Genomic DNA, 24,804 nt, shown 5'->3' with positions numbered 1-24,804 from the left:
CTCCCCAAAAAGGGAAAGAACAGTCTGGGAAGGCAAATCACACAAGGAGGGAGAAGTGTCGCGAGACTCAACTCGACGCTCTATTGGCTGGCCTGATAGTCTGGCGCGAGGAGAAGCGGGCCGGAGGTAAAGGGGCGGGCCGTCAGTGAAGGATCTTGAAGCGCACTGGTCGCTCGCCTCGGCGGCAGAAGGCGCCGCTTGAAGCTCATTGGTCCTTGTAAGAAGGGGCGGGAAAAGTGGCGCGAGCGAGGCCATTCCTCACCCCACTGCCCCACCACCTTCTTTCACCTCATCCTGAGTCTGACTTCGCTCGAGGCTGTGGTAACCGCGGCTGACGACGCGAACGCGACCCCGCCCCTCCCGTCTCTTCCCCTCCCTGTCTTGCGCTGGACTCCCTGCCCCAGACAACGGTCGCCTCCCCACTAACGGTCCTCGCGGCCCCTTCGCCCATCCCCCACCGAGGCCGCTGGGCGCGCTCCCTGAGCCCCGAGCCCTCCCTGGGACCCTGGAGCAGGGCGAGGCCGCGGGGACAGCTGCAGAAGGGGGTGCACGCGAGGAACAGATGCATGGGGAGGTGTGGCAGGCGCGGTTCGAGGCTGCTTGATGGGAATGGGCAAAGGCGCGTAAAGGCCGGGCGCAGCGACGGCGCGGGTTTGCCTTAGTTTGGAAGGCGTGTGGGTGCAAGAGAGGAATTTGGGCCGTTGGGAGGGGGCTTTGGGCCTCGATCAGGGCCTGGCACATGGAAGGGGCTCAGTAAACCTTTGCTGAAGGAATGAAAATAATTCTTGAAAGTGAGGCAAGGGATCCATGAGAAAGATGTAGTTACTGAGGTGCAAGGGAGCAGTCTGATTAAAAGGGCTGCGGGGGAGAAATTGAATTGCAGGGCATACGTGAGGCTAAGAATTGAAAGGGGAGCATAAACGTTATGTGTGGGAATTGGATAAATGCAGGAGGGAGGGATGATAATTGTTGAAGAGAATGCCGGGGAAACTGTGGGAATGGGGTGTTGGTGGAAGGCGGGTGTAAGAACTGCTGCAGAGGGCGTGAGAGTGCGCGAGTATGCCCCAAACTGGGATTTCTGCCTGGAAAGGAACATGTGAGCGGAGAATAATGTTTGGATCGAAAGATACACAAGAAAGGAAAGAGAGAGGTTCTTGGGAAAGATGATGCCTGAGGAAAGTGAAGAAGGAGAAAGCCAGGGGAGACTCAAGGGTGACAGCTGAGTCCAGGAGTGGGCGAAATGGAAAAATCCTTAAGGCGTGGCCTCCCAGAGGCAAGAGGGCTGGTCAGGAGAGGGCCCACGTGTCCACCCTGACCCCCCACTCCTGCCCCTAGATACATGGAACCCAATGAAATGCCTGCTGTCCACCACTGCCCCTCAGACTCTGCCACAGGGGGTGAGACTAGAGCCCCCCAGGGCGGGGAGCTCGTCCCCAGGAGAGTTGTCAGTCGCTCTCCAACGTGCGCCCGCTGCCGCAGTCACGGTGTCACTGCCCACCTCAAGGGCCACAAGCGCCTCTGCCTCTTTCAGGCTTGCAAGTGTCACAAATGTGTCCTCGTCTTGTGAGTATGAGATCCAGGGAAGGGAGAGGATGGGCCTCATCCGAAAGGCGGCTGACCTGCCTTCTGACTCGCCACCCCCTCTTTAGGGAGCGCCGAAGAGTCATGGCTGCCCAGGTGGCCCAGCGTAGGCAGGAGGAGGCGCAGCTGAAGCGGCACCTGGCTCGGGGGCAGATGAGGAAAGGGGCGGCTCCTCCCAAAGCTCCCGGCAGTGTCAAGAAGGGAGTCACTCAACCAAGGCTCCACCGTGAGTGTCTCTGGCCAGGGCCAGGGCAGGAATGTGGGCAGGGAAAGCCTAAGTAGGAAAAAGAGTCCCAGTCCTGCCACTGAATTGGTGCGCGACCTGGGGCAAGGTGTTTCTATTCTCTGGGCCTCACCCTCCCCAACTATAAAATGTGATTAAGTGTTGGGAGGATGCGGTGAGGTCTGTGGGTAGAAATGGGACCGAGAGAGATAATTCAGTTTGGGGTTGGAGTGGGATGGCCCTCAGGAGAAAGAGCTCACCAAAGCTCTCCCTGGTCTCTCACAGCTGCAAAGGAGAACATAGCACCCCAGCCTCAGACTCCCCATAGGGCAGTCCCACTGGCACTGACACCCCCTGAGAAGGTAAGGAAAAACTGGGCCCTGAGGGGACCCCTGTCTTAGCCCCTGCCCAGATCCCTTCCTGTATGCCTTCAGCACCTGGGTTCTAGGTCCAGCCCTGAATTGCTGTGTCATCTTGGGCAAATCACTTCTATTCCATGGACAAAATGAAGCGGTGGGATTTTATGGCCCTTCAAGCTCTAAAGTTTTGGGGTCCTACCTACATCCTGGAACATACCCATTCCTTCTCCAGCCTTGTACCTGACTCCAACCTATGCCCCCTGCAGGAGAACTCCCAGGGGCCTCTGCTGCTCAGCTGTCCCCCAGAAGCCTTGCCTTTGCCCCGGACTCCAGTGCCTCCAGGCCCTTTGGCCACTGGACACTGGCTGCCTCCAGGCCTTTCCGTACCAACCCCAGTGGTGTGCCGCTTGCTATGCCAAGAACCTGCTGTCCCTCTGCATCCTTTCCCTGGTAAGATGAATTCAACGTTAATTCAAGAGATATGTGAATGACTAGGTACCACTGTATCAGAAAGACAAGAGGAAAAAGATACAGGGTAGGAAGAGGGAAGACAAGCCATGACCTCTGCATACGCTCTGCATTCTCTTACCCTCGTTAGGCTTTGACCGTGGCACTGCCCTCTGGCTGCCCTCTCATGAGCCCCTCCCAGCCTGCTCAGGATCTCGCCCAATACTGATGGCTCCTCTTTCTGGAGAATCCCAAGGGCCCTCTACCCTGCCCCACACGTGAGTAGGGAGAAAAAGATATGTGTTTATGATGTGCCTAACCCTGTGCTGGATACCATAGTAGATAAAGAAGAAGAAAAGGTCACAGACTAATGGGTGAGGCAGAGCTCTCCTAGGTCTGCCATTGCCTAGCTGTGAACCTTTGTACAAGTATCTTTACCTCTCTAAGCCTTTTTTTCTGTCAGTAAATCAGAGACACTACTACTTCTTGGTAATAATGAGAATTAGCAATAATATATGGAATACACCTAGCACAAGCCCTGGCCTTAAACAAGTAGTGGCTATTAAATCCACTTAAACAGATAAGATAGGGTTGAACTGCCTGCTGAAGTGGGGGTGGGGTGGGGGGGCGGGGGGGGGGATGACATGCTGCTAAGAGCCTCAGAGGCCTAGAAGAGAGGCCAAAGGCCATTAGAGAAAGCCTCCTAAAGGTGAGCCAAGCTGCTCCTCAAGTTCCATAGCGATTGGGGAACTAGGAGGGAAGGAAACCAGACTCTGGTAGGGCAGGAACAGTCACCTCAATCCCTCTAGATGTTTTGTCAGGTTTTTTTTTTTAGCGGACACCAATTATTTCCCATAATCCTCACAGTAGCCCTGGTAGGAAGAAGCTGACAGATATTTTCATTTTACAGAAAACAAAGCAGGCCATAACAGAGGAAGGGACTTGCCCAAGGCCACAAAGCCTAATGACCCAGCAGGCACTCAGATTCCCAGATCAGAACATAGCAAAATCCTGCCCCTGTTTCCATGTGTACCTGTCTTTCCATGTTTAATCCCCCTGGCATCTTTTCTCCTTATTTCCAGATGCTCGACTCTGAAACTTCAGCCCTGTGGCACCCCAGACCCGCTTCTGCTGCAGCCACAGGTCCTGGGGAAGAATTGGGACCCAGGACCCTGGGAGGAAGTTGAGCTTGGGGAAGGGAAGAGTAGGGGATAATGAAGTAACCAGGGGCAGAGGGAGCACCTGGAGGGTGGGCAGAAGTGGGGATTCCCAGTCTGCTTCTCTCTCTTTCCTTTGCAGGCCCCCAGAGCCTCTCGCCTGGACTGGACCTCTGACCCCTCAGAGTGGCAGCTGCAGTGGGAGGCAGCCGAGGCTCTTATGGGACTGAAAGATTCGTTTCAGGCTCCCCGCCTGACCCCTTCTGGTCCTTCCAACCATGCCTGGATTTCCCTGCGCCACCCCTGTGGCCCACCAGGTAACCTGTTCCTTAAAAGGAGGGGATGGGATAGGCATGACTGAGAAATGGAGGTACTGGAGTAAGCAGGGACTAACCAAATAGATCAGGAAGTTCAAGATCCCAGGCCCAGGCCCCAAGCTTTTCAACCTAGCCCCTGGGATTACAGTTGAGAGTTATTCAGTGAATCTGTTTTATCCTTTTTGTACTCAAAAGCAAATGTCCAGTGCCCTGATGTCAAGGAAAGTGAGGCCCTGAGAGAGGCAGGGACTTGCCTGAGTGCATATAGCAAGACAGTGGCAAAGCCTGTTCTCCTGACTCCAGCCAAGGTTTTTTCTCTGGACCCAAACTGCCTGCTGAAGTCTGGAGAGGGACTGAAGAGGTAACAAGGGTCTGGCCTGGAAGGAGATTTGATAACTGCCTTCAAGGAGCTTCCATTCTATTTGGGAAACCTGGATGCCTTCAGAAAGCTCAGTGACAAACCTGGAGAGAACTAGAGGAATCTTGAGGCATGAGAAACACCTATGGGGACAGAGAGGGAAGGCTGAGATTTCTCTTGTCCAAAATGGTGGATTGGACATGCTGTGTGGGACTGGAGGGACTGCTGGAACAGAAGCAGATGAGTATGGAGGGGCTTCTGATCATGGAGGTCTGGCATGCCAGGCTTGGGCATCTAGACAAGCACCTGTACATGAAGGGGAGCAAGGGAATGTTTCTGAGTAAGGGACATATTCTGAATCCCTGAGCTTTAGAAAGACACGTATGGTGGCTGTGATGGAGGGATTGGATGAGGCAAGACTAGAAGTGGGAAAATCAGTGAGGAGGAAGTGTTTGCTATAATCCAGGTGAAGAAAGATGGGCCTGGATTAGATGGGGTAAAACGAGAGGGTTTGCTGGGAGGGGAAATAGATGTGACCTGGTCCTGCCCCCTTCCTTCCTGTCTGTAGCTCCTGCTGAAGAAGGAGGATTCCAGCCTGTTGTCCCCTCTCTCTGACCCAGTCCAGCCCCCTCCGTGGCTCTACATATTGGGCATCTGGGATCCATCTCCCTCCTGAGCTAGAAGCCCAGAGGTGGAGGCCTCACTGGGGTAGGGGGGCAACAGCCTGCAGGCATTGCATATTTGGTATTTTACTTACAGATTTATGCATGGAATTTAATGTAGCACAAGCTTCAGGCTTGTTTTAAAGCTTTCAGGTGCTTTGTTAGCTTTTGGCTCCTTTTGTAGCATGGCCATTTCCTTGGCTGAAGAGGGATATTCTTTTACCTTCCTCGGATCCTGGGACCTTTTAAAATCCCCAACAAAGAGAAAGTTGTGCAGTTTAAGTTAACCAGTATCTAAATAGATTTTTGCATGAGTTCATGTTCCAGGGTATTTATTTGACGTGTGATTCTGTATATACCTGTGCACTCATGTCTGTCTCCATGCATGTGAAAACAGGAGAGAATTTTCATTTTGTATCTAGGTTTGTGTGAGTAAGCAAAAAATAAACCTGTATTGTTTTAAGCCACTGAGATGTGGGGATTGTTTGCTACCGCAGCCTAACCTAGTTTATTCTGACTGACAGAAAGGACTTGTTCAATTCACTTCCCAAAGTGAAAATCAGATATTCAGTAACTACCACAAATAACTACAAACTTGGATTTCTTTTTATGGCCAGATAAGAAAGAGTGGTAGGCAGACACGGTAGGTGATTCACTGACTCAATAATTAAGTGACTGCTCTGTGCCAAGCATGGACAGTTTCCAGCTGCCCAGAGGGGCACAAGTGGAAATACCTACAGGGCCAAGCAGATCATATAAATGAGTAAAGAAGGCCAGAGGAGCCCTGGAAAACTGAGAATGCATGCCCTACCTAAGAAGGTAGCTTCCTTTTGGCCCTAGTGGATTGTTGCCAGGCAGGAACGTGGGCTCCGGATTGCCATATCTTCTGATTTTTCAAGAGAAGCTGGAAAACTAGATTTCTTTTTAAAACATCTTAATTTTCAAATGTTGGCTCAGTTTTCTTCTTTAAGTCCTATGTAGGTCAAACAAGACATATCTTTAGGCCAGCTTTAGTCAATGGAATGTCAACTTAATGCTAATCTAACGTAACATTTTTCAAACGGGGAGACTGAGACCAATCAGTACAGGAAGAATCAAGTTAAGTCTTTATCAAGGGTTTTTCCTGAACTAGAGAGATTCATGTATCTAAGTTCTGAAGGACCTATAAAACGTTAGTGACAGTTATTATCATTTATTGAGTACACACTCTATGCAATTCACATATATCCTCACAGCAACTCTGTAAGCTATGCACGATTACTCCAATTTTACAAACAAAGGAACACCTTAGAGAGATAAAGTGACTTGCCCAAGTATTTTAGTGAAAATTTGTAGGCAAATATTGGAGAAAGGTTCCTTCCTTGCCAGGCCCCAAATCAATAGGTAATTTTTATAATACATAGAGTGAAAAATTCAGGACTCCAGGAGACAGACACAAGTCCCGAGGGTTTTTCAAAAAGTCTTTATTTTTCTACTCAAGATAGCAGTAAGTAATAATGTCTTACTCACGTTTGTTTCTTAGTCCTCTGCTGTCAAGTCCTTCTCCTTGAACTGTTCCAAGCACGTGAAGACCTGGTGAGCTATTCCAAAGATATGAAGACTCGGAGACCCCCATCCCCATTTCTACTCTTAGAAGGGCCAAACAGAAAGTTCAAGGGACGTGCCTGATCACTGATTCTTTTTCCTAATGTTACCTACACCTCTTTTTATTCAAGATAATTGATGGTGATGGCATCCAATTACAACTTGCTCTTTCTAGTTTGGGGCCTTGAGAAGGTGAGCTGCTTCTAATTCTAACATTACAGAGCAACAAATCTCCAACACTTCCCAGGACTCAGTGCAAGATAACCAAAGCCCAAAGTCTGCTTCACACCTTCCTTCCCTGACCTTGTTTTAACTTAGATGTGTGATTGACCCTTAATAGACCTGCCTAAACCTTGCTGTGCCATGCTCTCCCAGTGACAGAAAACCAAGCCCACATAGTCAAGGGGGGAGGGAAGCGTTGCAACATGCAACGTGGCTAAGACCCTGCTACTCAGGGCTGACCAAAGGTCCCCAGTACACCAAGCTCACACAGCTGGGAAGAGTAAAAGAGAAAGTATAATTTGAGGTTAAAGGATGAGAAAAGGGAGGGGAAAAAAAGTGATGAGACTGGAGGAAGGAGCTGGGGCAGGCCACTCTTCACAGACCATTTCTCTGCAGCCCATCTCCCCTTCTTGTCAGATCTGGCAGGGCTTTTTACACTACTGGCTAGGCCTACTTTGTCTATCAGATTGTCAGGGCTTCCCCATTGGTGCCTGAGGGAGAAGGGTGGAGGCTCTGCAGAGGTCAGCTGTGGGGAAAAGGGCACATTTACAAATTGCTCATGCTCCTCTGGCTGCAGCATCCTTCTCCTGTGGTTGTGGGGAGCCAGCGGGCCCTTGGCCTCTGACCAGCCTTTGGAGATTAAAGCCAATAGACTGTGAGCACTGTTTCATGTGTCACTTCCTTTCCCATTACCCACTGCCAGGTGAGGAAAGGTGTTGCCCAGGTCCAATAGGGTACTGAGTAAATCATCCCTCTTCTAAGCTTCCTTCATGTACCATCCTGATGTTCTGCAGAAATAACCAGTGAGGTTCCAAATGTGAAGCACCATCCTGCTCCTCTCTCCAAACAAGTCTCCCCCACAGACACCCATGTTTCACATCAGGAGCTCATTTTACATTCTGCCCTTTGGGAATCCATGCTTCCTTTCATGTCAGCCCTATGTGAACCTGTTCCACTCCAGACCACACTCCTTGAGCAATGTAGAATCAACATCATACCACCCATGCCCATCCAGTTTCTCTACTCAGACCCTCATTGCCTGGGCCATGTAGACCTCATTCTGTATCCCCGTCCCATTGTGTAGCTGGCTCTGCAGCCGCCAATATAGACACATGGACAGTCCTATAACCCATGCCCTGCATAGACCCCCATCCTTTTCATCTGACAATGTCTCTGATAAGCCCCTTAGGTAGACTTCCTTACATTCCTTAGGGGCCCTTGGCCCGCAGTTTGCAGGCCTGATCACCCTGAGCTGTGCCCGTCTCTGTCCAACTATGTCTTCCCTTCCAAGAATAAGTACTCTCAGAGGGCAGGGCCTGCGTGCAGCTCCTCTGTGGGTTCTCAGAATAGATGACTAAGTGAACCACGCTGTCTTGATTGCTTAGGAATTTCTTTTTCCTACAGAGTTAATGTACTCTAACGTGGCCTCTCCCCTCATCACAACATAAACAACTTCCTACCCTCGAACCACTTTTTAAGAGGTGGGTTTTTTTTCTTTTGAGTAGTTTTTAAGTTCACAGCAAAATTAAGCAGAAAGTAAGAGTTCTCATAGTCCCCCGGCCCTCCCACAGCCTCCCCCACTACCAGCATCCTACACCAGAGTGGTTCATTTGTTACACCGGCTGAATCTACACTGACACAGTATGGTTTACATTAGGATTCACATTAAATGCTTGCTCCTTGGGCTTCCCTGGTGGCGCAGTGGTTGAGAGTCCGCCTGCCGATGCAGGGGATACGGGTTCTGTGCCCCAGTCCGGGAAGATCCCACATGCCGCGGAGCGGCTGGGCCCGTGAGCCATGGCCGCTGAGCTTGTGCGTCCGGAGCCTGTGCTCCACAACGGGAGAGGCCACAACAGTGAGAGGCCGGCGCACAGCAAAAAAAAAAAAAAAAAAGTTTTCTCCTTGCAGCAAGTTAGCAACTTTATCAAACCACAGGTGTGTTCTTTGTGTTCTTGGGTGTTGGACCTTAGAAGGATTAAACTAGATAATGCACGTAATACTACATAATGTTTACCTGTGCCTTGCACAGAGTAGGCACACAAAAAGTATTTGATGATAGAATTAATATGTGTGCACTAACTGCGAAGAAACTCAGGCGCTAGGAGGCAGAGCTGAGCTTCTCGGAAGGTCCCGCCTCTGTCCCTTTGCCCCTGACCTTATCTGCTCCCCGCCTCCACTGCCTCATTCCCACTCCGCTCTCCTGGGCTGTGGTGAAGCAATTTCCGCCCTAAGAAGGGTGCGGCTTCCGTCCCCTTCCGCTCTCGCGAGTTACTGCTGGTTGAGGAAGGGTAGGTGGTGGCCACATTTCTTCGCTGCCCTTCCCCTGGTCTCACGGTCACAGTTCCGCCCTTACTAGCCCCACTTCCGGCCAGAAAAGCCACTTCCACCCGGAAAAGTGGTCGTCCCGCTGGTGGCGCCAGGAGTAGCCAGGTCTCTTTCCTGCCCACCCATAACTTCCGCCAGGAGATACAGTCTCCGCCGCTGTTTGTTCCATGCATGATCAACGCAAACGAAGCTAGATTCCCTCCAACTCAAGACGAGAGCTCCTCAAGCTGCAGGAGAAGGAAGGGCGGGGAGGAAACAAGCCTCCGCCCTCACGCCACACCCTCCCACGTTCAAGGAGGGGAAGCCACATTTGCCCTGAGAGAGGCGCGGCCGCTTTTTTCCTAACCCCGTTCTCGCGAGTTCTCGGAACTCTCGCGATAACCAACGCCCGACTTGTGCGCCCGGGAAACCCCGTTGCTCCCTTTTCCCTGGCTGGCAGCTTGGAGGCCGCACGGTAAGCTGAGTGCTCCGGTCCGAACCGGGTGCGGGGTGTCGGGGCCCGATTCGCGATCCCGGAGCGTGTGCCTGGGAGCTCAGGGGTACCCGCGCGGGGCCGCCCCGCCCCCTGGAGTTGAGGCCACGTGCGAGCTGCAGGCCCGGGCATGTCTGGTTCGCGCTCTCCGGGAACCGAGGCTGGCCTTGGTGGGCAGCGGGGAATGCGGGGGACCCCAGAATCAGGGGTTGGGGTCATACAGCGTCTTCACAAACGGGGGCAGGTAGTGTTCGTGCGACCCGGAGAGACCATGGGCGTCAGTGAGTTCTGTAGGACCCACAGGCGCAGGGGTCTTTAAAGCGGGGAATTGAAGTAGGGCCTTCGGAAGTAAGGAGAGTGCGACGGTTTAGATCGCGTTGGGGCTGGCCCCCGACCCTTGTCAGTCGTCTCCATCAATCTTGTGTTCACATGCTCGATTTTTCCCGCAGATGCCTGGAGTTACTGTAAAGGACGTGAACCAGCAGGAGTTCGTCAGAGCTCTGGCAGCCTTCCTCAAAAAGTGAGTGTGGGGATTGCGGTCCGAGTGGGTGGAGGCTGTCGCCTTTGCCTGATCCCTCAGCGCCCGCAGGCTTTCAGTCTGGGGAGGCTTGTTGGAGGTCTCTGTGGGATCCATCCTTTCTACATGAGGCCTGAGTTGTGTTTGAGTTTCAGTCTCTTTGTATTTTGGGACACATTGGGCTCTTCTTGATCTACAGTTGTGTTGAGGGGAGCGAATTGGGATGGAGTTTGTGGAGATTCCTGAATTGTGCCTTTCTCGCTGTCTTGGTCCCAGGTCCGGGAAGCTGAAAGTCCCTGAATGGGTGGACACTGTCAAGCTGGCCAAGCATAAAGAGCTCGCTCCCTATGATGAGAATTGGTTCTACACACGAGCTGGTGAGGAACTGGGGCCTTTGGCTGGGGCGTGGGGGGCTGGGTGTCCCCTTTGTGAGCTCTTACTTGCCCCCAGAAATAACAAGAGAGAAATCTTTGACTTTATCACTGCATGTTTTTTGTGACATTCAATTATTTTGTACTCTGAATCTGTTTCTTCATTTGTAAGAGATTCACGTGAGGACCTGTGCTTTCCTCTGAGTCTTGTGGGGGACCCAGGGACAAATGAGTAGGGTGTTCGTATTTTGCCTGGAGGTGGTTCATTTTAGAGAGAGGCATTGTCCTTTTAATGCCTATGGGTCTGTTTTATTGTTCAGATCGTCACACTAGACTGTCTCGTTAAATGAGTTGTTCGTAACTAAGGGGCTGGAGATCTGATCAGGTCACTCGTTGCTCTAGATCTTGGCAAGCCTCAAGTGTCCTGAAGAAAACCTTATGGTCACCCTGTACTGGTCCCTTTTTTTATCTTCTTATTAATCCTTTAGTAATGACTTTGAAGGACTGATTTTTTTTTTTGCGGTACGGGGGCCTCTCACTGCCATGGCCTCTCGTGTTGCGGAGCACGGGCTCTGGACGCGCAGGCTCAGCGGCCATGGCTCACGGGCCTAGCTGCTCCGCGGCATGTGGGATCTTTCCAGACCGGGGCACGAACCCATGTCCCCTGCATCGGCAGGCGAACTCCCAACCACTGCGCCACCAGGGAAGCCCCTGAAGGGCTGATTTTAAGTGTAGCCCCTGATTGCGTAGTGCTAGTGCTAGTGTTGCCTCATCTGTCTTTAATGTTTCAAGTTTCTCCGGTCACCCCCATGGAGGCTTACCTTGGGAGTAGGGGATGGGGTTCAAGGCTGGATTGTGCCAAGGTGGCGGCCTCTGCACAGGGCTTTCACTAAAGGCTCTCGGCCTCTCTTGTCTTCAGCCATCCTGTGTGAAGTGGGGGCTCTGTCCTGACCAGAGCTTGTCTGTAGGTGGGAAGCAGAGTTTGGACAAAACTCCAGAATGACCTTGAGAAGAGTTGGCCTTGGTATAAGGTGCCCAGCACCTCGGAGCATGAAGTATTTTGTAGATGGTGGGCCAATCTTTCAGGCCCTAGACTGGGCATAGGGGCCAGCATGCTCAGCTACAGTCTCTGACCCCTGAGGACTAAAAGGTCAAGTCTGTGAGATGAGTGGGATGGGTAGCATATCTGGGCAGAAAAATGGGTCTGGTGAAGGGGAGCTGACTTGACCTCCCGGGCACACAATCAGTGGTGGCGGGGCCTGGACGAGACCACCACTACCTCTGTCATCCACCCATCTTGGGAAGCAAGGCATGCCTGGTCCTGACTGCTCTTTGGTGATGCCTCAAGAGCCGATAGGTCAAGCAAGGCAACTTTGGATCTAAGATGAGGAGAAAGAATCTCGTAGCTTTTCCCATTTGATGAGGTGAATACGCATATTTTGTATAACCTGTACCTAACAAAAACTTCCCGATTTGCAGTTGATGTCAGGGAGGTTAACATGCTTGTGGTCTGCCAGCTGCTGTTGCCACAGTCTACCTGACTCTTGTCATGATTGGAGGTGGGGGCAGCTCTGTCCCCTTGGCAGCGTTTTGTACTTTATTTTTTAGGTGGGGAGAGATTACGGGGAAATGGGGAAAGGACCCTGGGTAACACACACCGAGTTGAGCCTGCTGGCCGTCTCTACAGTTGCTGCGGCCCCTTTCTGCCCACTGCGCGCCTTCGCCAACACATCACGCTGGGTGTGCGTCCTCTGCCTGCCCTGCTGCTCTCCCTTGGCATTTCCAACGCTCGCTTTTGACTTCAGTTCCCCAGCTGCCCTAGTGGCACAGTGTAAGGGTTCTAGACCAGGGTGTGTTGTGTGCGCGTTGTTGGGGCACAGCCATGCCTGTTTGTATAAAATCATGACAGGTGAGCGTTGCCGATGCCACAGGCTACATGGTCTACTCTCCGACCCTTTACAGGGAAAGTCTGCCGACCTCTGTTGGAGTCTAGAGTGCTCCCACTTAGTTTGGTCAGTGCGTACTCTGGACAAGTGGAGTCATAGGAGATAGTCATTTACCCAGGAGGAAAGTGAGATACAGACCGGTGACGGCCGTGGGAGGGTGTGGCAGGCTGACTCCAAAACCACAGTCTGCCGTATTTGCTTTTCCTGCTCTGGATCGTGGGCCCCCTCGGGGGTTTGGAGCTGAAGCCAGTGGGATAGCGACCTGTCCTGGGAGGCTGAGCTCTGGCAGTGAGGGCAACAGGGGTCAAATTCTGGAGCCATATACGAGCCAGCACGGTGTGGGCAGCTATTGACCTCAGGTATGGGGGATACAGAGGGCAGAGGGAGATGGCAGGGCCTTGAGGGTGGTGCGCAAGAGCTGCAGACCTGTAGGGGAGAGGACTCACCAGGCAGTGGTGTAGGGGGCAGTGTGTGTGAGGGGTGAGGTGTAGAGATAGAGCGAGCCTGTTTCAGGGGAGTGGGGAGAGTGCTCTGGGGGAGGAGCAGTGTCAAGGGGGGACCACTGCAGGGCTTTGAAAGGGAGTGGTGCAGTGTGGCCCTAGACAGGCTTCTTGACCTCAGTTCTCAGAAGGGTCTGCTTGGGGGGGAGGTAAGGATAAGAACACAGTGTGTGTCTCAGTAGGTGTCCAGCGGTGAGTGAGCAGCTGTGGGATTGGGGCGCCTGAGTGGTGTGTCTGTGTCTGTGTGTGTCGTGCTGCTCAGCTTGCAAGATCTTAGTTCCCCAACCAGGGATTGAACCCAGGCCCCTGCAGTGAAAGGGTAGAGCCCTAACCACTGGACCACCAGGGAATTCTCCCGCACCAGATAATTTTATGCGTCATTAAGAAAGACGTGAAGCTCCCCCTGGGAGAAACTAAGGTTGAGCTTTATTGGAGTTTGTTCCTTGCCAGTCACTGCTCAGGGTTGAAGTAAGTTGTTCCCCTTAGTACCATGGCGCAGACCACTTGAAGGGGGTGGACTCTGTCGCAGCTCACAGGGAGCAGTGTTGGGGTTCAGACCCCATGTACCAGACAGCCTGCCCCTTTCCGTGCTGAGATTGGGCTGAGCGCTGGTCCTGGTTCAGCAAGATTCATTTCTAGTGTGCAGCCTCTTCCAGGCGTTCGTGAAATTAGGAGTGTTCATCTCAGCCCCTTCGTAAGGCTCTTACTTCTGCAGCCCAAGTGGGAGGGCAGATCTCCACCTAGAGCCAGGGCGTGACCAGACAGGTGCAGGGGGGGTGGCCGTAGCTGTTGGGCATTTGCACTGGTCTTCAAGGCGAGTTTTCCGTGAGGTCACACCTGGCAGAAAGATTGTGGGGGGGTGGCTTGTAACAGGTGACTCTTGATCCTGGCAGTGGGTGGGCTGCTTGGTGCCTGGAGGAGGGACAGATCCCTGATCTGGGGGTGGGGTGAGGACGAAAAGAACCAAGGAGAGTGGTTTTAAAGTGAGCGGAGGACAAAGGCAGTGGTATCAGGGAGAGGCTGCACGGTGGTCCTGGAGAAGTGGCCATGGTTTGTGCTGCACTGTTGGCCCCTGAAGCCTGTGGCTGTATCCGGAGACGGTCTTAGAGGGCAGGAGAGAGGCTGAGAACAAGTTGTGCGCAGGAACTGCTCTGGGAGGGGCAGCTGGAGGGAAGGAGGAGCCTACCTCACCTGGCCACTTCCCCCTCCCCCCAGCTCAGGACACTGGCGGGTCATGGAGATGGCCCATTGCCCCGGGACTCTTGGCGCAAGTCATTATTGAAGGAATGAGTCCTCGGCTCCCCCGTTCATCTTCAGGACTAAGGGGAATCTAACGTGCTGGTCTCTGGGGTGATCTGAATCCCTACCTTTGAGCTTTCAGCCAGGCAGGGCTGTGTGATGGCCAGCACCTGGGCCCCAGTTCTTCAAACCTCAGTGGCCCCCTGAGGTAGAAGAGCAGAACCTTCTGGAGGGGCTGTCCCTACGGAGCTTGTGGTGTGAGCCCAGGAGTACTCTGTGGAGTTTAACCTTTTCCATACAGGAAAGTAGCACCTGACGCGTTCATGGCATCTTCACAGTAGCGCTCAATGAGGTACTTTTTGTCCTGGTTCTCAGGTGAGGAGGGTAGGTGACTTGCCAAGGCCACAGTATCGGGCGGGCTGCTAAGGCCATGTTACTGCCTCAGGAGAGAGTGAAAAGCAGATGGCATAGGGCTTGGCAGGCACGTGTTCCAGTTGAACAGAAGAGGATTTCCAAGGAGGCTGGCCAGGGTGGGTGAGGGACTTGCCCAAGCCCGTCAAGGGACCAGAATCCCAGTCCACAGAGTGGGTGACGCACCTTCCAGGTTGGGAACATCCGCTGCATAGGATGTCAGCTCTGCTACCACTGTTACCTAAGCTCTCCAGCGCTGGGGTGTGGGAGGATCAGTAGGTCTCTTCTCCAGCTCTGCTGCCCTTCAGAGCTCCCAGGCAGATGAAGGGGGACAGTCACGGCTTAAACATTTGCTAGACTCTCCCCACAGAACCTCAGGTCCACCTCGCAGCGCAGCTGGGCACTAACAGCTAAGCAAGTCCCTGCGGGGGTGGGTTGCCTGCCTGGTCACGTGGCTACGGCAGTCCCTCCACTGCCTGTGCACGCCAGTCTCCTGAACTGGGGGGTGGTCAGGTACGGGGGCTTGGCGTGCATTCTCACGTTTCAGTTTCCCTGACTGTAAAACGGTGAGATGAGAATCTGCTGCCGCACACAACTAGATTTGTGGCCTTGAGCAAGGCCCTTTCCTAAGGCTGCCTCAGCTGTGGAGAAGCGTCTTCTCTGCCTGAGAAGGGTTCTCAAGTCTCCCTTGCCTCCCACCCAGCTTCCACAGCACGGCACCTGTACCTCCGGGGCGGCGCTGGGGTTGGTTCCATGACCAAGATCTACGGGGGGCGTCAGAGGAATGGTGTCATGCCCAGCCACTTCAGCAGAGGCTCCAAGAGCGTGGCCCGGCGGGTCCTCCAGGCCCTGGAGGGGCTGAAAATGGTGGAAAAGGACCAAGATGGGTAAGTGGGGGGGGGGGCGGTGCACCTGCCCCCCAGCCAGGCAGGGGATTCTTCAGAATCCTGCACAGCGCGGGGCTTCCCCTCGACCTCTCTGGCTAACTACTCCAGGCTCCAGGAAGGTAATTTAGCGACTGTCCGCTTTCATTAGCCTGCTCGTTAGCTTTTCCCAATTGATTTTTCGGGGCTTTTGATCTAATGCTTGCACAAACGGCACCCCATCAGCTCCCAGGGGAGCTCCCACTCCAGCCTCCAGCTTGTTGGAATGCAGCCGGCTAGGGACCTCAGTGGGACTTGGCTGGTGTCATGTGGTCCTGTGGCCAGGTGTCTTCTTGGAAAGCCTGGCTCGTGTCCAGGAGAGGCCTGGCAGGGATCAGGGATGCTGGTGGGAGCCTGCACTCACCTGGGGCTATATGACCCTTCTCTCCCACAGGGGCCGCAAACTAACACCTCAGGGACAGAGAGATCTGGACAGAATCGCTGGACAGGTGAGGGCTGGGTACCTCAGTCACCGCCTGGGTGTTTCTGGAGCCTGGGTTTTGTCAGATGGGAGTTTCCTCCCCTGGAGGGCACAGCCAAGGGGAGGAGGGTGCAGGAGAAAGAACGTTTCTGACAGACTTCCTGTGGGGGCTGGTTGAAAATGCAGGTGCCTGGGTGAAGGGAGGCCCAGGGTGCGGCTCGCCGGGCTGGCTTCTGCAGGGCACACTCCCGCACACGCGACTCCCTCTTTCTGGTCAGCCTTCTGATCCCGGCTGCAGTGTTTTCTTCCTTAGTCTTCATGTTTACTGAGTGTTGGGATGCCTGAGAACCCCGGTCTCCATCCAGATGCTGACTGACTATAGACACCCTGGGCCAGAGTCCCTTCACCTGGAGCCAGGCTCCCCGTCTGTAGAGAGATCTGCTTTTGCCTACCTCAGAGGGAGGTGGTGACGATTCCATGAGCTACGGCAACAGAGGCCCCCGGGGTCTGGCATGACCTCTTGACTCAGGCCTCCTGGGAGTCTTGGACTGTTGAGTCACTTAAGTGTCAGAAGAGAACGGAGGTGTCAGCCCTCTGGGGATTGGGGTGGCCTGGAATGAGAAGGTGGCTCTTCAGGGCAGAGCAGGGCCTGGCACAAACAGCAGTGTGGAGTGATGGGCAGATTGGAAACACACGACAACGCTCTCTTTCCTTGAGAGTCCCAGTTCTATCCTTCTGTAAAATGGGGAGGTACCCAAGATTGTGAGGATCGGATGAGATGAATACATGTAAACCACGAATCAGGGTGCCTGGCATCCCATAGCTACTGGGGAGCTACTGTGACGTGCTTGAACACAGACCCCACAGCTGATCTTAACTGTTTGTCCATCTTTCCCACAGGTGGCAGCTGCCAACAAGAAGCATTAGAACAAACGATGCTGGGTTAATAAACTGCCTCGTTCGTAGTCCTGGTCTGGGTCTCTTGATTGGGGGGTGGCCAGGCAAGAGGAAGGAGCGCTGCACTGCACTTCCCTTCCCTTGAGAAAGAGGGGGGCCAGGGCCTTTCCTGGATGGCTGTGGTACTCAACAGCCTCGGAAACCTGAGGCCTGGCCTTCCAGGTTCACACGGTTCTGCCCCAAGTGGGCGAGACGGTGGTGCAAGACCCAGGGGGCCCTTGCTCCTCTCCCACACCTTGCCTTTGCGGGTCTCAGAAAAAGAAACGGAAAGTTCAAGCAGTGGCCCCACGTGGAGCCTTGGACCCTGCTGGAACAAAACAGGAGGGCCCTGGGGCTCGGGTGCTGCTTCTCTGGAAGGAAGTGGACAGGGAAAGCCGTCACTCGGGGCGGTCCTTCGTGTGCTTCCAGCCCAAGGTGACCTGCCTGGTATACACGTCCTTTTCCTGACCTACACGGGAGCCTTCACTTTGGGGATCTCTGGCTTGGGCCCTGCTGTAAGATGGAGCTAGCTGTACCTGCCCCAAGAATTGGGATGCAGTGCTGAAGCTGCAGCAGGGACCCAGCCGGCAGGGGGCTGCTACTTCCCTCCCAAAGGGAGGGGCATGGCCCCTGCATAGAGGCCAAGTTCCCAGGGCCCTCGTGGTGTCGCCCCCCCCACCACAGTTCTGCATGGTGATTGGCTCTTTGCACTAATGGGACGGGAGCCCCACCTGTGATTGGTCTCCTGGCCCAGGTGGGAGGTGCAAAGGGCTTCCAGTAGGCAGGTGCTAAGCTTTGGAAGGGTCCCCTTACCACGCTTTGAGACCTGGCCCACCTCCCATTTGGGGAAAACTAAGATGCTGGGCCTGAGCTGGCTAGGCCAAGACCCCTGAGGTTCCCGCATCCCAAGTTACTCCTCAGATCAAACCCATTTCCTTCCAGTGCCAAGCCTGGCTTTGAACTCCCAATGACTTGGGTTCAAATTCCAACACTGCCCAAAATTCTGTGCGACCTTGAGCAAACTTACCCTCGGCCTTGTGCTCCTGCCTGTAAAGCTGCTTACCCCTACCTGAGGGATTCGGGGAGGTGCCGAGTCTTGGCTCAAAGGCACACCTGATGCACCGAGATGTCCAAAATGGAAAGTATCAAACCAAAGAGTCCCTGCACCCAGTGGGGGATGGAGGTGTCATTTCCCCCAGCCTGGAAGTTGTCAGGACTGGAAGATTTGAGCTGAATAAACACTGGACTAGAGCCTGCCACGTGCAAGGTGCTTTATAAATATATCACTTAATACGCTGTGAAGTAGGTACCAAAAGGCGCAGTTTGGAGATGGGGAAGATCAGTCACGGGTTGGGTAATTTGCCTGATGTCCCACAGCCAGGAGGTGGCAAAGCCAGCATTTGGACCCGGGCTCTAGCCACTACAGGGCACTGTCCCTTAGAAGTGGGGAAAATGAGGCCCAAAGGCTTACACTCCTGGGCATGGCCTTCAGCCAGTCCTTGTTTGGGGCCTAAGTTTCCTCTTTTGCTGATTGAGGATGAAGATATTTCCCAGGGTCGTCCTGGGAATGCAATGCCAAGCGTCTGGTTTGCTCACAGTGCCAGATACCAGGGTGCTGGGTAAGCGGGAGGTGGAGGTGCCCAGGCAGGCCAGCGAGCCTGAGAGGGCCTACAGTGCGGCGGCTTCAGCCACTGGGAGGCAGTCGAGGGCCTGGAAACCGGCTCAGCCAGGAAGGATGCTGAAGGAGGTGAATTCCTAAGGGCTGCAGCGTCTGGATCCAGACGTCTTCCTACATGGGGGTTACAGGAAGAACTTTAGTACAGAGGGGCTAATGACCTGCTGTACAGAGAGGGACCCAACAGAACACCTGGGTCCCTGGAGGGAAGGAGGGAAGGCCCGAGGGCCAGAGAAGAGGAACTGTGTCCTAGGAACTGTGCTAAGCACACTGTGATATTCTTACAGCCTCACAGGTAGGGAGGTTATGCCCAGATTACAGGAAGAGAAACTGAGGCTCAGATGACCAGAGCTGAGATTCAAACCCAGGAGGTGTGAAGTCTTGAGGCCCATGTTCTTCTGTGTGGGTGACAGTTGCACCTTTTTAAAAAAAAAAAATACTTCAAGCATGCAAAACAGTATATATACATAATAGTGTAACAAAGACCCATGGGACTTCCCTGGTGGCGCAGTGGTTAAGAATCCACCTGCCAATGCAGGGGACACGGGTTCGAGCCCTGGTCCGGGAAGATCCCACGTGCCATGGAGCAACTAAGCCCATGCACAACTACTGAGCCTGTGCTCTAGAGCCCACGAGCCACAACTACTGAAGCCCGCGTGCCTAGAGCCCGTGCTCCGCAACAAGAGAAGCCACCGCAATGAGAAGCCCATGCGCCGCAACGAAGAGTAGCCCCCGCTCGCCGCAACTAGAGAAAGCCCGCGCGCAGCAACGAAGACCCCGCGCAGCCAAAAATAAATAAATAAATAAGACCCATGAACCCACCACCCAGCTTAAAAAGTAAAGCAAGGCATAAAACTAAGACAGACAAAGCCCTCTGTGTACCCTTCCCAGTCGCAACCTCCTTGCTTCCCCCAGAGGTAACCCCTCTCGGGAGTGGGGTATCACTCCCCTGCATGCGTTTACACCTTTACTGTAGACACATGTGTCCCTAACAGCACACGCTGTTGTTTTGCCTTTTGAAAACAAGCCAGCCGGATCCTGTCATAGTACATTTCTTCTCATTTTCTTGTTGTTTCTGAGATGCAGCCATGTTGACGAGCAAAGCTCGGCCTCTTCTGCTGTGTGCTACGCCATTGACTGACTATACCTCAATTTATGCATCCCTTCTCCTGTAAATGGGCTTTTCGTCTGTTCCCAGTTTTTGCTACCAAAAATCTCCCTGCCGTGAATTTTTTCATGGGGTCTCCTTGTGTGTGTGTGTGTGCGCGCGCATGTATGAGATGGTCCCCTAACTGCTCACAAACATCTAAACAACCTCATGTCATTCCCCCACCCCCCCCACCCCTCAGGCCTCATTTTCCTCCCACTTGACCTACAATAATGCTCAAAGGAAGCTGGTCACACATAAGTGACTTGGAATCCCTGCTCCACCACCAGACTGTACAAACTGGGCAAGTAACAGTGATGGTGTTCCCTCTCTGTGATGGCCTCAGCTTCCTCCACTGTAAAATGGGGGGTGGCCTACCTTGCCCACTTGTGGAGAGGCTGAAAGAACACCAAGAAAGAGCCCATCGTGGCCCTTTGGGTGTCGGGAACATCAACTTATGTCACAACATCAGGGAGATATTTTTATCCTTATCTCTTGAATTAAAAATGCCAAATCTTGGAAAGGGAAGCCACCACCTAGTCACGGAGCTGGTGGGCCTGCCTCATGTATTCCTCATGAGCATTAACAGTAACTAACATTTACTGAGCACCTACTACGTGCCAGGCCCTGTGTTCAGTGCTGTGCATGCACAACCTCTTTAAATCCTCTTTTCCAACCCCAAGGAGGGAGGACACGGAGGCTCAGAGAGGGGACACGTTTTGCCCAAGGCCAGTGAGAGGAAAGACCAGGCTCGGAGCCACCCACGTCCCCTGACCACCTGTGCGCAGCAGGCACCCCGAACTCTGGCTCCCTCGGGCTTCCTTTGCAGTGACGAGCCAGGCCTTAAACCAACCTCTTCCCCCACCCAAGCAGCCTCCTCTCGGGGGAGTTGTGGCGGCCACAGGTGCAGGGAGCAGTTCCTCCCCACTCACAGCCTGAAGCCTCCCGGCAGGGGCTGCCCCCAACCTGACAACCAAAGGACCCAGCAGCGGGGCCAGTGGAGCCCATCTCCGAAGGGCTGGGCAGGAAGTGGGGCGGGGTTTGGGGCTCGGCCGAGGTGGGATCTGGTACCCCAGGGCCGCTGCTACCCAGACAAAACAACCCACTGGGAGAAGATGCCTGGGGGTCCCCGAGCCCGCCAAACCCCGCATGCCACCATCTTTCTCCTCTTGATCTTCGCTGCTAGCATGGGTACGTGGTCAACAGGCAGATGCTGGGGGCAGGTGGGGGGGGGGAACTGGGAGACTGTTGAGAGGGCCCAGGCAGTGGGGACGGGAGAGGAGCTGGCAGGAGGGGTCTAGAAAAGACCCCGTAGAAACTGCATCTGCTTGACCGTCCCAAGCAGGCCAACGGGAGGCTGGAGGGGGGCTCAGCGAAATTGAAGGGGCATCCCCCGTGGGGGAGGCAGGGCGAGAGACACCTTCCGCACCCCCTCGTCCCCCCAGATCAAAATAAGGAACTAAGGCTGCCCTTGACTGAGCTCCAGAGCTGGGGGCAGGGAGGGGACTGTGGGTAGTGCTCAGTTTCAGGGGAGAAAAAGCTTTTCTCCTTCTCTGCCTTGAATCCCGGTCACCATCCCCTAGGTAGGGAACCCCTTCTCAGTGCTGGGGGAGCCGGTGACCTTCCCCCTTCCTCTCTCACGCAAGGCCAGCTGGCAGGGCTGTGAGCACCCCGTTTGACGGAGTTTAGAGAGGTGGCCAGTCACCCCAAATTTCCACTGGGAGCTGAGTTTGGAGTCCGTGACCCTCAGGTTGCTGCCTCTGCCGCCACCTCTCTCCTCCTCCCGCCACAGACAGCCATGTGGACTGGCCCGAGGGCAGCGAGGGGGCGGAGGGGGGGGATAGTGGCACAAGAACTGGGGCTTCCCCAGCCTGGGCCACCCAGCCCCCTCCCGCCAACCACCTAGCTGAGGCCCTCCCCTAACGCCCAGCCCAGCCCAAACACTGAACTCACCCCTGGCACCCAGCTTGACACACACAAAGTTACGCAAACGGAGGACAAGGGGCAGGCCCAGGGTCACAGGGCAGGACAGGCTCACAAACCGGCAGGAAGCGGCCCAGGGCCAGGGGGCCTGGGTTCGAACCCCTGAGCCACTCCTGCCGCCCTGGGCCTCAGCTGTCACACTTGTAAAATGGGATAATGAGAGAACCGACGTCTAAGGGTTCTGTGACAGTTATACACAATATATAAAGCGCCAGGTGTGTGGCCAGGCTGGGGCTGGGGTGAGAAAATAATCTAGGAAGGCCTGCAGGAGGGGGTGATGCCCAAACTGATTCTAGAAGGAGCTGCCTGGGGGGCACTGCTAGCACTGGGGACCCGACTATCCAAGTGCCAGTGAGCTCAGTGGGGCCGAAGCTCGGAGCAGGTACGGAGAGGGTGGCAGGAGGTGGCTCTGGAGAGGCGAGTGGGGACCCCCCAGCAGTGTGTCACTCACACTCTTCTGCACACACCCCCGCCACTCACACATGCACACACACAGCCAGGAGCGCTGTAGAAGCAGGGGCCGGGCTGGGCCTGTGTCTCCATTCACGGTCCCTCACGCATTTGCCTCTCTGCAGGCCCCAGGTGCCAGGCCCTGTGGGTGGACTGGGGCCCACCATCGGTGACGGTGAGCATTGGGGACGAGGTCCGCCTCCTGTGCAGACACAACGGCAGCAACCCCAACATCACATGGTGGCGCATCCTCCAGGGCAACTCCACGTGGCCCCCGATGATGGAGCTCTCAAGCCCGGGCCCCAAGGGCGAGCTGGTCATCCAGCAGGTGACCAAGAGCCACAGGGGCATGTACAGGTGCCAGGTCAAGGAAGGCCAGAAGGTCCAGCGCTCCTGTGGGACCTACCTCCGCGTGCGTGGTGAGTGCACAGCTCCCCACAGCTGGGGCCATACCTCCGCGTGCGCGTGCGTGGTGAGCGCACACCACTCTGCCGCTAGGGCCGCTGGCTTCCTCACCTGTGACAGGGGCGGGGGGTGGGGGGGGTGGGGGGGGTGGAGCCAGTGCCTGAGCTCCTGCATCTCGGGCATCCTCACTCCCCGGCTCACACACGGTGGCTGATTGATTTTCTCACCTGCAAGGTGGGGACTTCAGTGGTCTTGGGCCTCGATGCGAGTGTGGCCGGGAGGCGAGGGGAGGACTCGAGGCGCTGGGCTCTGAGCGGCACTCCCTCCTCACAGAGCCACTCCCCAGGCCCTTCCTGGACATGGGCGAGGGCACCAAGAACAACATTATCACAGCCGAGGGCATCATCCTACTCATCTGCGCCGTGGTGCCTGGGACGCTGCTGCTGTTCAGGGTGAGCCGCGCCGGGGACCAGGGTCCCGCCTAAAACTTGACAGAATGGCAGCCCCCCCCCCATAGGGGCTGTGAGGGGGTCAGGAATTTAATATAAGGAAAGCATTTTACATGGCGCTGGGCCCGGAGGGGCGTCCTGGCTCAGTCTCCCCCCAGGGGTGTCCTCACATTCCCCGCCCCCCACAGAGATGTCCAACTCTCCCCGTCTACCCAGGAGTGCTGTCGCCTCCAGATGTAGCCAAGGCCAGGGAAGATGGGGGCTGGTGTCCTCCCAGAGTCTCTGGCCAGCACCAGTCTATCTTTAGGGCGCGGGGCAACTACAGCCATTTACTATTATTGTTGTTGTTATTCGTGGAGAAGAACAGGCAGTGGCGACAGCCCAAAGGGCACTGGCTTGGACCCAGAGAGACCTGCCATTTACAGGACATGTGGCTCTGGGCATGTCCCTTACCCTTTCTGGTAAAGCACCTCCTGGCCTCCATGAGGGTCTGAAAACACATTCTCTCCCCCATTCACGGAGGCTCCCAATTCCCCAACAGAAACGGTGGCAGAACATGAAATTCGGGGCAGATGTCCAGGATGACTATGAAGATGAAAATCTTTATGAGGTGAGTGGAAGGTGGGGACAGGTGCGTGTCTGTGGGCGGGGCTCTTACGGGGTTCCTCCCTGAGGTTGGCCGGGAAGCAGGGACCCAGGCGTCCGGGCCCTGAGGCTCACCACCCCGTTTCCACCCCAGGGCCTGAACCTCGATGACTGCTCCATGTATGAGGACATCTCCCGGGGCCTCCAGGGCACCTACCAGGATGTGGGTAGCCTCCACATCGGAGACGTTCAGCTAGAGAAGCCGTGACCCAGCCGGGCTGCCCCCCCAGCTGGGCACCCAAACCGTGTCTCACCCCACTTCCTTGGGACCCGCTCTCTTTTCACAATCTTTCCTGGGAGTATCCTGACTCAACTTCCCCCTTGGGAGTGGCCACTCTTCTTCCCTCTAGACCGTCCTCATCCCCTCCCCACACCCTAACTCAATCCTCCCCTTACTGCCTTTCCCAGGCTCCCCCCCATCCAGCGGGTAATGAGCCCTTAGTCGCTGCTTCTAGGGGAGCTGATTGTAGCAGCCTCATTAGTGTCACCTCCCCCCTCCCTGCTCTGTCATGGCCACTTAGTGATAATAAATCCTTCCCAACTGCAGACCTTCGCAGGAGTCACGGATCTCATGGGGACCACTTCCCCCCCTCCTCTGGGACCCAGAGGTCCAGGACCTCAGCCCCCTCCTCCCCCAGCTCCTGACCACTCCCCACACCTGGGACCAGGTAGCCAGTCTTGGCTGTCCCCTGGAAGAACCAGAAAGTGTCTTGGGAAGGTCCCCAACCCAGGCCATGTGCCTGAGCAGAGGGGGACACAGAGGGGACCCAGGTAACCATATTCATTTATGCGTATTTAAGTCCCAAAGACACAGTGGACTGTCTGGTGAGACTGGTACCAAATTCTGACCATGGCCACACCTGTTCTCTGGGAGTGGACTTGTAGAAGTGGGATTTGGAGAGTTTGTGGCCCTAAACTGGGGATGGTGGGGAAATCCGGAGGCGGTTGACAGAGAGGGACAGAGATAGAGTTTCTGAGCTAGATAGGGGAGGGAAATCGAGACAAGGATAATGATGGAGAGACAGAGCAAGTGAATTGAAAGACACTGAGGAGAAAGGGCATCAGAGAGAGACAGAGAG

General features: G+C 54.8%; 3 protein-coding genes across 4 annotated transcripts; all 3 read left to right on the top strand.

The window, feature by feature from the left end:
• On the top strand, window positions 1-5,123 carry DMRTC2 (DMRT like family C2). The gene is given in 9 exon segments (XM_033844028.2): window positions 1-574; window positions 1,336-1,563; window positions 1,650-1,807; window positions 2,090-2,166; window positions 2,430-2,613; window positions 2,762-2,888; window positions 3,693-3,753; window positions 3,910-4,084; window positions 5,011-5,123. Coding segments are annotated over 9 exon segments (1,131 nt in total). The 5' UTR covers window positions 1-566.
• Window positions 5,124-9,607: 4,484 nt separating this feature from the next.
• RPS19 (ribosomal protein S19) lies at window positions 9,608-17,000 on the top strand. Of its 2 annotated transcripts, XM_033844191.2 has the most exons (6): window positions 9,608-9,689; window positions 10,157-10,227; window positions 10,501-10,601; window positions 15,395-15,578; window positions 16,009-16,063; window positions 16,936-17,000. In XM_033844191.2, exons 2-6 carry the CDS (start codon window positions 10,157-10,159, stop codon window positions 16,960-16,962), a joined length of 438 nt encoding a protein of 145 aa, XP_033700082.1. In that variant the 5' UTR covers window positions 9,608-9,689; the 3' UTR covers window positions 16,963-17,000. The 2 variants fall into 2 exon arrangements, with proteins under 2 accessions (XP_033700082.1, XP_033700087.1); XM_033844196.1 differs by lacking the exon at window positions 9,608-9,689 and having other exon boundaries at window positions 10,501-10,614.
• Window positions 17,001-20,847: 3,847 nt separating this feature from the next.
• On the top strand, window positions 20,848-24,072 carry CD79A (CD79a molecule). Its single transcript, XM_033844473.2, has 5 exons — window positions 20,848-20,984; window positions 22,352-22,645; window positions 22,965-23,083; window positions 23,622-23,690; window positions 23,820-24,072. The coding sequence occupies exons 1-5, from the start codon at window positions 20,909-20,911 to the stop codon at window positions 23,931-23,933; spliced, it is 672 nt and encodes a 223-aa protein (XP_033700364.1). The 5' UTR covers window positions 20,848-20,908; the 3' UTR covers window positions 23,934-24,072.
• The last annotated feature ends 732 nt before the right edge of the window (window positions 24,073-24,804 follow it).

This window comes from Tursiops truncatus, chromosome 19 (genome assembly GCF_011762595.2).
Source record: "Tursiops truncatus isolate mTurTru1 chromosome 19, mTurTru1.mat.Y, whole genome shotgun sequence".
Lineage (NCBI taxonomy): Eukaryota > Metazoa > Chordata > Mammalia > Artiodactyla > Delphinidae > Tursiops > Tursiops truncatus.
Note: the sequence above shows the minus strand (reverse complement) of the source record. Positions and strands in the feature narration are given on the sequence as shown.